This window comes from Saimiri boliviensis, chromosome 2 (genome assembly GCF_048565385.1).
Source record: "Saimiri boliviensis isolate mSaiBol1 chromosome 2, mSaiBol1.pri, whole genome shotgun sequence".
Lineage (NCBI taxonomy): Eukaryota > Metazoa > Chordata > Mammalia > Primates > Cebidae > Saimiri > Saimiri boliviensis.
Window position 1 is genome coordinate 189,379,670 of NC_133450.1, and position 13,691 is coordinate 189,393,360.

At 36.5% G+C, this 13,691-nt stretch overlaps 1 protein-coding gene across 13 annotated transcripts in view; it reads left to right on the forward strand.

Moving 5' to 3' along the window:
* The window catches only part of ZCCHC7 (zinc finger CCHC-type containing 7), a 279,525-nt gene that overhangs the window by 162,477 nt on the left and 103,357 nt on the right, over nucleotides 1-13,691 (forward strand). For all 13 annotated transcript variants that reach the window (XR_012516641.1, XR_012516638.1, XR_012516639.1 and 10 more), the window contains exons 3-5: nucleotides 9,167-9,210; nucleotides 10,977-11,102; nucleotides 12,014-12,184. Coding sequence is in view for 6 of the 13 variants with exons in the window: in XM_074395057.1 (XP_074251158.1) it covers nucleotides 9,167-9,210; nucleotides 10,977-11,102; nucleotides 12,014-12,184 (341 nt within the window). In the remaining 7 variants the exon portion in view is untranslated. The remainder of the gene's footprint in view (nucleotides 1-9,166; nucleotides 9,211-10,976; nucleotides 11,103-12,013; nucleotides 12,185-13,691) is intronic.

Sequence of the window (13,691 nt, forward strand, 5' to 3'; positions counted from 1 at the left end):
CATTCCCTTGCTCTACTTTTTATTTTTCCAAAGCTCTTATGCTTCTCTAACACACATGATTTATATTAAATATGGTTTTTTGTGAGTTTTTTGTTTTTGTGTCTTGCTCTGTCGCCAGGCTAGAGTGCAGTGGCACGATCTCAACTCACTGCAACCTCCGTCTCCTGGGTTCAAGTGATTGCCCTGCCTCAGTCTCCTGAGTAACTGGGACTACAGGTGCACGCCACCACACCCAGTTAATTTTTTGTATTTTAGTAGACACAGGGTTTCACCATGGTCAGGATGTTCTCAATCTCTTGACCTCATGATCCACCTGCCTTGGCCTCCCAAAGTGCTGGGATTACAGGCGTAAACCACCACGCCCAGCCTATATTTGATTTTTTATTGTTTCACTTTCCGACTAGACTATAAGTTCTCTTAAGGAAAGCAATGTCTATTTTGTTCATTTATATATATATATATATATGTGTGTGTGTATATATATATATATATATGTATGTATATATATGTGTGTGTATATATATATATATATATATATATATATATATATATATATCTCCATCCATCCCAAGCATCTAGAATAGTGCTTGCAACATGATAGTAACTGAGTAAATATTTGTTGAATAATAAATGGTAAATATTGGGAATAATTGTAATGTTTAGTTTAACCCTCAGTATACCATCAGGTTCACTGGACCCAATTTTAATTTGAGGTTTTTTTAAGTTATTATTTTGATCGTTTCTAACTATTTGTAAGAATTGAGGTGAGGTGCAGTGGCTCATCCTGTAATCCCAGCACTTTGGAGACCAAGGCAGGTGGATCGCTTAAGCCCAGGAGCTCAAGACGAGCCTGGGGAACATGGCAAAACCCAATTTCTACAAAAAAAAAAAAAAAAAAAAAAAAACCACAAAGATTACCCAAGTGTGGTGGCACGCTGCAGTAGTACCAGCTACTTAGAGGGCTGAGGTGGGAGGATCATTTATGCCCAAGAGGCGGATGGAGGTTCCAGTGAGCTGACATGGGAGCCCTGTACTCCAGCGAGGACCACATAGTGAGACTGTCTCCAGAAAAAAAAAAAAGACTTGATAATACATACTTTTATTCTTTTGAAAAGCGCTTCCAAAGAATAGAGAAGAGTTTTACTTTTCTTAACAGAATAAAACTAATTCTGTTTCAGAATTGCTATATGGGTACGTTGGACTCTTTTTATAAATCTAAGATAGCTTATGGCCTCCTGCCATATCTTGAAAAACTATACTATTTTATCATTACTTATTCATTATTCCCAGCTATGCAGAAAAAGACTTAAAAAAAAAAAAAGAATGATGAAATTACCTAGAAAGATAATGCAGTAGTGCCATAAATCATCACTGTTATGTCATCCTTCACTTTTATTATTGTGCTGCCTAAAGTATTATATTATCTTTCAAGAATGTGCAATAGAAGTCTGAAGACACACTGTCTATATAATCTTACTTGCTTTCATTAAACAAGGCTGAGAAGTTCACAATTTTATATTTTCCACCCAAATGGCAAATAGGAAATTGACAAAACATGTTTTTACAATTATTAGATGAATCAGAAGATGAATGCAAAGAGACAGGTAGTCTAGGTACTAAACCCTAATGATGTAATGAACTTCGTCTTTTAAGTAATTCTCAGACTATGATTTTTCAGTGAATATGGTAGATGTTTTTTCTAAAACTCAAGAACTGATGAGTGAATGATGTATTTCTGTGTAAAAAAATGAAGTATTCTTATAGGTACTCATTCAACAGAATGGCCTTCATTATACAATATTATATGACAAGAATCTAAATTGTCCTGCTTTGATAAGGACATGTGACTATTCTTTTATATTTTGTGATATTTGTGCATCAAAATATATTTGATCTGGTTTCTATCAAATGGGCAAATGCTGAAGGCAGGTATGTATGCAGGGGTGATTGGAGGAAATAGATGATACAGAAATGAAAATTTTTCAGTTGATTATTTTGATTGGTGCTTATAAATCTAAAAGTGAAAATGTTTTGCAGTTATGAAGCAAGAAATATATTTAAAATCTGATACGAGTATTTTTAAATAGATGTAGTCTAAGTTCATGCATGATATTTGATAAGTAGTTGCATTCCACATGTTGCATATTTCAGGCATATTTATGGAATAAAAGTTATGAGTGTGTTTACATTTTTATTTAAATGTCTTATAAAATTATTTTTTATTCTTTCTTTATTCTTCTATAAATTGTGAAGTGACTTAGCTTATTAAAAGGTCCCATTGGACCCAGATGGTGAATGGTGAAAACTATTTTTTCTAGTATAAAATGGCAGGAATAAAGGCATGAGAGATGTGAAGATGACTAAACTTGGAGAGATGAAGTGCTGATGGCTCACAGGGTAGTTAGTAGACTTTTTAGGCCGAGTAAATGAAACAACTAGACTACTATTAAATTCAGAAAAATGAAAATGTTGTATAAGAATAAAAATAATGTACTTCACTACATAGTTATTGTATGAATTGAATAGATAGATAAATCCATAAAAAACAGAATGAACATGATTTAGAGGTAGTTAAGTAAATACCAAAATAAATAGCAAGAGGTGTAAGTGGTTGCCTCTTGAGAGTGGGGGCTGGCATGAGGAGGAAAGAACTGCTATTGTTTCTTACATGGTATTTTAGTATTTTTAGAATTTTTAAAAGCCATATGTATTACTTTGATAATAATTAATAGTAAAATTTGAAACAATTCAGAGAGAATCTTGCTGGTATGTATCAAATGAAATTAAAGGCACAAGGAAAATAACAGTCTCAGATCTCAGGTGATGAACAACTGTAATGTCTGGAAGGAAACCAAAGTACTGGCTTGGAAAGATTGTTTGTTTGTTTGTTTGTTTGTTTGTTTGTTTGTTTGTTTTTGAGACAGAGTATTGCTCTGTTGCCAGGCCAGAGTGGGATGGTGTGATCTTGGCTCACTGCAACCTCCGCCTCCCAGGTTTAGGTGATTCTCCTGCCTCAGCCTCTCTAGTAGCTAGGATTACAGGCACGTTCCATCAAACCCAGCTAGTTTTTGTATTTTTAGAGATGGGGTTTCACCATGTTGGCCAGGATGGTCTCAATCTCTTGACCTCGTGATCCACCCTTCTCAGCCTCCCAAAGTGCTGGGATTACAGGCACTTTGGAAAGTACTGGAAAGACATTTTAAAGGAATATAATTTGGAATTTTAAGACCTGTTCTGATTGGATAATGGGAGTGAAGTATTAGGTTAACATGCAAATAAACCTCTAGTTTGGGGCACTAATAACAATAGAGGATAAGGTATGTATGTCCATTTCAAGTGGAGTTGGAATGATAGGCTTTGCTTTGGATATGTTATGCTTGCACTGAATGTAATATAAACATTTGTGATATATCCTGTAAACCGTTGTAAAAGTGTGAGCCTGAACATGTTTGATCTAAGGTCTGGAGAAATATTTGCAGCAAATCTGACCCCAAAAAATGATAGGAAAAAAGCAAATTGTTTTGGATTTATTTCACCAAGGAGCAAGTAAGCAGAGAACCAGACATTGGAGAAGAAAGGAATCAGCAAGTAGACAAGGAATTGTTAAAAGAAGTAATAGGATAACTGAAAGCATATACCTTCCAGATTGCTAGCTATAGGTAGATAGAAACTTTTATAGAGCCTTTAAATCTTAGAAACCTTTTTTAAAAGAGCTTCTCGATTAAATTTAAATGGGTTTTATTTCTGCTTGTCATTTTACAGATATTGTAAATATGCATGTGATATATTTTCTTTTTGCCTTTCATGGAGAGTTGGAGGTGGGGAACAGGTATCCATAGTAGATCTATTTAAAGGAAGAAAAAATGACGTACACAATCTTGTTATATTGACTATTTCTGTTGATACATTTTCCCTTTCTGTTCTTGTTTCTTACTATGACTTGAGGGTCATTTTAAATTTCTGCATAAATATTTTGTAAGCCAGGTGGTTCATTGACTGAACACTTGGGGCAGAGGCAATGGGAGATGAGGTCTTTTCTTTCAAAGGCCTTCGTATGACTAATAACTTAGCAAAAGCTCTGTATAACCCTCTGCTAAGCACCTGTATTTATTTCCTCTTTCTTCTTCCTCCTTTACCTCTAAAAAAAGAAATCCCCATTTCTTTTACACACATGTTAAAAATATAAATTGTTCTGGTAAATTTAATATGGTTTAAAATAAGATGAACATTTCGATGCTTTACTTGCAAATTCTTTTTTGTTTTTTTGTTTTCATTTTTTATTCTTTTTTACAAAGACATATATCCAATACTTGCAAATTCTTATATTAAATGTGTTTTATTTAAACCATTGCCACTTGTAAGGTGAAAAATTTTAATGACTAAAACAGTTTTGTGACCAGTGTTGTAACTGAAAAGTATAAATTTGAGAAAACCAAGACAGAAAGCAGGAGCAGTTTTGGAAGAATGTAAGTGAATAAAGTGGCTTAGCCCTCAAGGGATTTGAATGTGGCATTGTGTATATTTCAGAAGTTTCCGTTGAAAACAGATGCTGCTGATGAAGTTGGGAATAGTAACTTCATCTGTGGCTGTTTCAGTTGCTTATTAGAAGTGAGAAAGATCCCAAGGGGTTATCTGCTGTAGTGGAGTTGGACTTAGGAAAGGATATGACAAATATCTGGCAGCTTTGTCTGTAAGATCTTTAATCCATAAACACTGGTTAGGTATAAACACAATTATCTATAAATGTGCAATTATCTTATTTGATGTGGATTCCATTCCTACCACAGTGTTATTTCAATAATGGCAGGTCTTAAAGTCCTTTTTAATCCTTAAGAATTGATTATTACAGAAATTCTAAGTTTTTTCCCTAAACACAGAGAACTGTCTTATTAGATTTTATTATATAATAACAGTTCATTAAATTATCTACTGGCTTATGTGCCCCAATTCAGAACAGTATTCACACAATTGTCCATATGAATGTTTCCTTTTTGCTTTTTCTTTCTAATTTTATTTTCTGATGTTTTTCATAGTATGCAAGATAATATGCTGATAACTGGATAGATAAAATATATGTGGTGTCAGTCCATAGAGCACTTTGATATAGAGAGAGAAATAAACTATTTATTGACAAAGCCCTTAATACAGGGTTTAAAAGTGCCCAGGATCCTCCAAAATACAGATAAGATGCTTTCAGAATATGACTGAAGGAGAAAATACTTTTACTGCTAGAGGGAATTCAAAGGAGACAGAAATGTTATTTAATTTATTTGGTAAATATGAATACCTGTCAACTAAGCAATCATGCTTTGATGATTGGAAGATACAAAGATAGAAATTACACAATTAAATTTCAGATGTTACAAAGTTGTGAGTGATTATCACTGCTTTTGTAGGGCTACCAGATAAGACTTCAGTGGAGGTGAGTAGGGACTTGAAGGTCATGTCCCAATTCTAAGTGAATGAATTGGGGGTGAATTCAGGTGTTCCAGAGAATATGTGTAGAGGCATAACTGCAGAGAATAACAGAAAATTGGAGAAATTATTAGGCATAGCTGGAACATTGCAATTAGGAAAATGAAGAGAGAGAAAACAGGTAATGGCCAAATCATGAAAGGCGCATTCTATAGAATACAAAGGAATTTTTTATGTATCCTGTAGGCAGCAAGGGACCATTCAGGGCAGAATGTATTCACGTTTCTGTTTTAGAAATTACTTCAGTAGCTGTGGAATGGAAAGCAGTGTGTGATAATAGAGATAGTCAGAAGATATTTTAATAACATGGGTAAGATATTAAGTGGCCCTGGGCTAAAGTCATGGCATTGAGGCTATTTTGGATAGCCTATTTATAGTATTTGGTATGAAAAGTGAGAGAGAATCTGACTTGAGGTTTCTGATTTGGAAATCAGACTATGGTACAAGTCACTGAGATAGAAGACAGGGAAGGAAAGTAGGGGTTTTGTTGGTATATTTTTAAGAAAGAGAAAGAATTCTGTTTTAGTGGTTATGAGTTTGAAATACCGGTGAGACATCTAAGAAAAGACATGGCTAGAGAAACAAATTCAGTAGTTCTCACTATGGGCATATATTGACATAATCTGGGAGAAAAAATTATAGAAGAAAAAGGGTAAAGAATGGAGTATACCGACTAACGAGTGAAGAGGAAACCCCAAAGTGGGACAAGAGCTAGGAAAGCATTTTGTTCTATCAGCCAAGAGAATTGTAAATGCCTCCTAGAGGTCAAGTGAGAAAACTGCCAAATATTATCTATTTTAGATTGGTGCAAAAGTAGTTGTGGTTTTTACCATTACTTTCAAAGGCAAAACCATCATTACTTTTGCACCAACCTAAATACATTGGTTTTGAGAAGCTGAGCCTTAAAGGCTATTCAGAGTTTGCAGTTGTGAAAATGGTACTGGGTTGGGTGGAAAATCGGGCAAAAGGGGAGATGCTGTTGGAGAGAGCATTAAAAGAACGTCATCTCAGATCAGAAAGAGTTTTGGTTTTATGATGCAAGTACAGGAATAGATACTGAAAAAGTCCAAAGTTTTGGGTTCTTAAGTATTATAAGTATATACTAGCTATTGTTTCTTTTTTCCCAATCTCTAACCATGAGCTCACGGTCTGTAATATATAGATACACAGATTATTAGGGGCCAGAATGGTTACTAACAGACCTATACACTTAGTTGATTGATTGATTGACTGTGCGAGGATTTGGTTCTACCAGGGTAGTCTTGGAACCAATCCCTCATATATACTGAGGGACAACTGTATATAAGAATATTGTTGAATTCCACAGAAATGTTAAAACAATCTGAATGGAGTTGATCTCCCTCTCTCAAACTTCTTTTTTCACTGTTTTCTGTTTATGCGTAAATTCAGAGAGTACAGTTTCCATTTTACATTTCATTGGTTTTATATTTCATTTTTTAAGAACAATTTTTAAGTCAGTCTTAATAGTTAACATAATTTCAAATGGTCGTTTTGAATTTTAATGATGAAAGACATTGAGATACAAAAAGCAGCTTTGAAAGTTAATAGCAAAGCATGCTCCATACATGGATCCTTTGAATAAAGAATAATAGAGTGGATGGTTGATGAAGGAATAGAAGCTGCTGCTATTTCATGTATTCTCCACTCTCAGTACATGGATACAGCCTTCAAATTTTACAAAGAAAATAATCATCAGCACAGCATCTCTTCATACCTATGGATTGGTCTTTTTGTAAAGTAGCCTCATGGTTTTCTTAGTAAAAGTATTTTATTTTAAAATATATCTCTAGACACTTACTCCTGGTAGGCCTGGGAAAATGTAGATTACTTCATGTCTCTTCAAAAGCCTTTCAAAGAAACAAGTCAAGCTTGATTTGTGTTTTTGAGATAGAGGAAAGTAGTAAGGTAGGAGGAGAGAGGAAATCTTAGCTTTAAAGGGAGAAAAAGATCTTACAGTCCTTTTGTCAACACTTTTAGCTTCTGCATTAGTCATAGGTCCCTTCCCCCTTGGCCATGGGTGGACCAAAGGAATAGCAGCCATTTGCACATTTGTGAAAGGACAGTGCAAAGAAAACAGTTGATACAGAAAAATGTGGGGGGTTATTTTCTCCACTAGGTTTTTACAGTTGTATATTTAGATTAATCAGTGGTTTCTGGATATTTGGCCTCCTTTTTTGTTCCTTTATTTTGCTGTTTTTGATGTTATAAAACACAATGCTAAGAACCTAACCCTATTAGTGAGACATTTTAATTTTTTTTGTTTTTGTTTTTTTGTTTCTGTTTTTGTTTTTTTTTGAGGCGGAGTTTCGCTCTTATTACCCAGGCTGGAGTGCAATGGCGTGATCTCGGCTCACCGCAACCTCCGCCTCCTGGGTTCAGGCAATTCTCCTGCCTCAGCCTCCTGAGTAGCTGGGATTACAGGCATGTGCCACCATGCCCAGCTCATTTTTTGGATTTTTAATAGAAACGGGGTTTCACCATGTTAACCAGGATGGTCTCGATCTCTTGACCTCGTGATCCACCTGCCTCGGCCTCCCAAAGTGCTGGGATTACAGGCTTGAGCCACCGCGCCCGGCCCATTTTAATTTATTTTAACATCATACTGTATGTCACGTAGAATGGAAAGCTAGTGGACACCCTTTAATACTGATATTTGGTAGAAAAAATTTTCCTCTACTAAGTTGAATTCAAATTGGGGGCCTGCAAGTTAACTGATACTGGACAGGTTAACTGGAGAAAAGACAAAGTTTATTCAGGAGCACTCAATAATCAGTAACTCTGAAGAGTTGACTGGGTTATAGAAGTAAGCGGTTATGCCTCTTGCTGTGGCATACCCCTGTAATGTCAGCACTTTGGGAGGCTGAAGTGGGTGGATTGCTTGAGCTCAGGAGTTCAAGACCAGCCTGGGTGCATGGTAAAACTCTGTATCTGTCCAAAAAATTACAAAAATTATCCAAACGTGGTGGCATGATCCTGTAGTCCTAGCTACTCAGGAGCCTGAGGTGGGAGGCAGAGGTTGCAGTGAGCCAAGATGGTACCACTGCAGCCTGGGCAACAGAGCAAGACCCTGTCTCCAAAGCAAAACAAAACAAAAAGAAGTCAGGGGTTATATACCGGCTTAACAAAAAGGGGTAGTTTAGGGAGTCAAAGTACAGAAGGATCTTATTTACACAATTTTTTTGTTATGTCTCAGTGTCCAGTGTCAGTCATCTCCCTCCTGTGGACCCTCCTGGAGGTGTGGAAGGGTTGTGACAACTGCCTCAGTAAAGCTCTGCTTTAGTCAGATAAAAGAAATATAAGATTTCATTCTGCATCTGCTGTTGGATTTTTGGGCCCTTCACTGATTTTTTTTTTTTAATATTTGTATGTAGTCTGATGTTTTTCAGTGTATTTTCATGTACTTCATTTTATTCTCATAGGACTTTTCAGGTAGACAGGGCAAATACTATTAACCCATTTCACAGGTCAGGAAACTGAGGTTCAGAGAGGTTAAGTATTTGTTCAGGGCCACACAACTAGTAACAGAGCCAAAATAAGAATTTCATGTATTCACCATTTCTCACTATACCTTTGGGGTCCAATTTGAGTACTTATAAATTGTATAATCTATTGTCAGTCTACAAGTCCTTTAAAGTGCTATGGTTGAGTAATATTTTATTTGTTTTTGTAGGAGAAGATGATATCAACTGGTTCATCAGTGATAAAGACATTGAGGTAAAATCAAATTATTTTTAAAATTTAGAATAATAATTTCCTTTGCTTCATAATTTATTATAACTTTTGAAACAAACTTAAATGGCTTATAAGAAAATATTTGATTTTAGCATATCAGTGATTTAACTCTTCAGAAAGTTGGTTCAGCCTTGATTTTTGTGAATGAGTCAATAGCTGTAATCATCCAGTCCCCTTTCCCTTTCTGTTTCTGCTCTCCTGTGGTGAGTCCTCTTAGCCCATGTGGCCTGGTACCACTAAAAAGATCAACACCGGAAATAACTGCTGCTTCAGTGTAAGGAAATGGTTAGTCTATTTTTAGGATGTGGCAGGTGTTTTTCTTTGTCAATTATTAGCCTTAATTATGGCAAATATTACAAAAAGAATAATTTTATAAATTGGTTTTGGAAGATAGCTAGATAATTGTATTTACTTGTGGTCTACCTGGCCAGTTCAGCAAAATAACAAATAAAAGACTAAAACTTTTTTAAAGATGGAATTCAATCAGACAAGCTAAAGCATGATTGGGATTTACAATTCCTCTTTAGATATTCCATATGGGCCGGGCGCGTTGGCTCAAGCCTGTAATCCCAGCACTTTGGGAGGCCGAGGCGGGTGGATCACGAGGTCGAGAGATCGAGACCATCCTGGTCAACGTGGTGAAACCCCGTCTCTACTAAAAATACAAAAAATTAGCTGGGCATGGTGGTGCGTGCCTGTAGTCCCAGCTACTCAGGAGGCTGAGGCAGGAGAATTGCTTGAACCCAGGAGGCGGAGGTTGCGGTGAGCCGAGATCGCGCCATTGCACTCCAGCCTGGGTAACAAGAGCAACACTCTGTCTCAAAAAAAAAAAAAAAAAAAAAAAAGATATTCCATATGATATGCATTGCTAGTATTCTCTTACCAGATCCTAGATTTTATGTTAGAATATGGGACAGGTAGTATTGGGTCATTGTGTAGGCAGAATGAATCTTTTTTTTTTTTTTTTTTTTTTATTTGAGACGGAGTTTCGCTCTTGTTACCCAGGCTGGAGTGCAATGGTGCGATCTCGGCTCACCGCAACCTCCGCCTCCTGGGTTCAGGCAATTCTCCTGCCTCAGCCTCCTGAGTAGCTGGGATTACAGGCACGTGCCACCATGCCCAGCTAATTTTTTGTATTTTTAGTAGAGACGGGGTTTCACCATGTTGACCAGGTTGGTCTCGATCTCTCGACCTTGTGATCCACCCGCCTCGGCCTCCCCAAGTGCTGGGATTACAGGCTTGAGCCACCGCGCCCGGCCCCAAGAATAAATCTTAAAGGGACTCCACTGGAAGGAAATTATCTCATTCCTTTATAGAAATTATCACCTAGTCTTGTGGGCAGTAACCCTGTACTGTTCAAAAGAAAGGATCTATTTGGTAGCTATTATAACTTTACAAAAGACAAAGTCATAAAAACACCATTCCCTAACTCAAAATTTAAGCATGCCTCTCATTCAGCAGGCAGGAGGGCAGACAAAAAGCACTAGAGTTACATTTATGGCACCTCCTTTTTATGTTTTTCTACCTCTTTTTAAGAGAACAAGAAAGATCATGAAGTTCTTCTGTGGCTAGGTTCTAAGTTAAACAGATATAACTATTAAGTCTCTTGCTTTATCTAGGTAATGCAACTGACTTGAAGCTTAATGTATCTTTACTCACTTATAGTTGTCTTTAACAAGAGTAGTAGATGGTTTTTATTCAGCAGTGAAACTTTTTTTTTTAATTCTTGATTTTTTTTTTTCTCTTAGGCCCAGATAGCTAATAACCGATCACCTGGAAGATGGACCCAGCGATATTATTCAGCCAACAAAAACATTATCTGTAGAAACTGTGGCAAACGTGGTCATTTATCAAAAAACTGCCCCTTACCACCAGTACGTGAAATATGCCTTGCTCCTTTCCACATTTGTAAAATCAAAATCTCAAGGTTGAAACCCTATAACCTTAGAATTCAAATCTTTTTATAATATGTGTGTTAAATTTCATGTAGCTTACAGCCTAGTGTAGGAGAAATAATAATAAATTTAGAGTCAGAAAAATGTGGAATCATTTTACCTTCTCATTATTAGTTGTATGGGCAAATCATTTAACCCTCTGTGCTTCTTATTTTTTTGTCTATAACATGAAAAGATTGAATCAGATGATTCCTGAGACCCTTCTCACTTGTAAACCTTCTACTTCATAAGCACGCTTATTTCATTGTGAGATGATTTTTATTCTTAGAAAATTATAATTTGGGACATTTAAAAATATTTATTGATGTAAGTTACATTAAGCAGGCACATCGGCCTCTGGAAAAACACAGAACTGAAAATCTTAGACATTCCCTTACTAGATAATAAGTTCTTAACAAACATTTATTCCATTACCTCCTAACTCTTCCAAATTACTGCTTTTCAAATAGTCAGACTGCTCTCATGTTCCTTTTTTGTTTTTACTTCTCCGGACAAAACAGCTTCTTCTGTATGTGTTCTTCCTACGACTCAGCCTCTAGGTATCCCCCTCATTCTACTTTCCCTGTTACATACCTTTCGCTTTGTCAGTATTCCTATAAGAAGAGGCATAAAGAATAAATGCCAGCTGCTAGTATGTACAGACTAAGCCTTTTTGACAAACAATATACATACAGTGCTTTGGACATTGTGTTATTTTACAGTTGTGCTCAAGATTCAACCTTTATTGGGATCTCAAATTAAAAAGTTTTTATTATGGGATTATAATGAAAAAGAAGTATTAATCTTCTACCTTTGAGACTGAACAGATTTTATGATTTTCTGCCACTTAGAAAGTTCGTAGCTGCTTCCTGTGCTCTGAGAAAGGACACCTCCTATATGCCTGTCCAGCCCCACTTTGCGAATACTGTCCTGTGCCTAAGATGTTGGACCACTCATGTATTTTCAGACGTTCCTGGGATAAACAGTGTGACCGATGTCATATGCTAGGCCACTATACAGACGTGAGTATCCTGCATATAACTAATTTGTCAGGCTTTGGGGGTAGTGTCCAAGTTTGTAACTAATGTGCAAGTTTATAACTATCGGTCAGCATACCTAAAAGAATGTTTACTCTGTGGTATATAGAATGATAGTCATGTCCCTTTTGTCACTGAAGATGTATATAAGGCAGTGCTCTAAATATGAGGGTAAGGAGCCTACTGAATCAGGAGACAGCATCAAGAGATAGCATTAACAAATATTTTAAGCCCATTCTAGCCCTCTCTCTTGATGCGCTCACTAAGTAAAGGCTGAATTTAAAGAGGTATATAATAAATAGCATGGAAATTTTGTGTAGATATTTATGCATATTTATTTATTTTTATTTTATTTATTTATTGAAACAGAATCTCGCTCTGTCGCCCAGGCTGGAGTGCAGTGGTACAATCTGAACTCACTGCAACCTCTGCCTCCCAGGTTCAAGCGATTCTCCTGCCTCAGTCTCCAGAGTATCTGGGACTACAGGTGCATGCCAACACGCCTGGCTAACTTTTGTATTTTTAGTAGAGGTTGGGTTTCAACATGTTAGCTAGGCTGGTCTTGAACTCTTTACTTCAAGTGATCTGCCTGCCTCGCCTCCCAAAGTGCTGGGATTACAGGCGTGAGCCACCGCACCTGACCTGTTTATGCATATTTAAATGAAAATATATGCACAATTAGCAGTTATATACAAATGTTTATAGGAAGCCTGTTTTGATGCTTCATTTTCTTTTTTTTTTTTTTTGAGACGGAGTCTCGCTGTCACCCAGGCTGGAGTGCAGTGGCACGATCTCAGCCCACTGCAACTCTTGTCTCCCAGGTTCAAGCAATTCTCCTGCCTCAGCCTTTCGAGTAGCTGGGATTACAGCCGTCTGCCAGCATGCCCAGCTAATTTTTGTATTTTTAGTAGAGATGGGGTTTCACCATTATCAGGCTGGTCTCAAACCCCTGACCTCAGGTGATCCACTCACCTTGGCCTCCCAAAGTGCTGAGATTACAGGTGTGAACCACCGCACCCAGCCTGATTCTTATTAATGGTTTTGCTGGTATAATAGTTTAAGGAAAGCACAAGGCAGCCATTACTTTAAATTGCAGCATATTAAAAATACTGTTTTGGACATCATTGTATTGTTGTGAACGTGTATGGAGTTTAGTAACAATTTCAAAGACCGACAGGCTATTGAAATAAGTCGATACAGCTTTGATATGGAATATGTAGTTTTCTATATTCAGTTTACCCTAACTCCTAATGAATGTCTCATTACAAGTGTCATTTTAGCTCTTAATTGCATTTCTTACTATTTAGTAGCATATGTTTACTTTATATTAACAGCTAGTCAGTACAAAGTCATTTTTCATCCTCATAGCTAAGTGGCAATCCTAATTGGTTTAAGGAATATTTATGAAAGATGTAGCTCTCATTCTCTTCGTTCAAGTATTACTTATCTATTTTTTTAAATAATGAAAGTTTTCCCTTTAATATGTACTTCC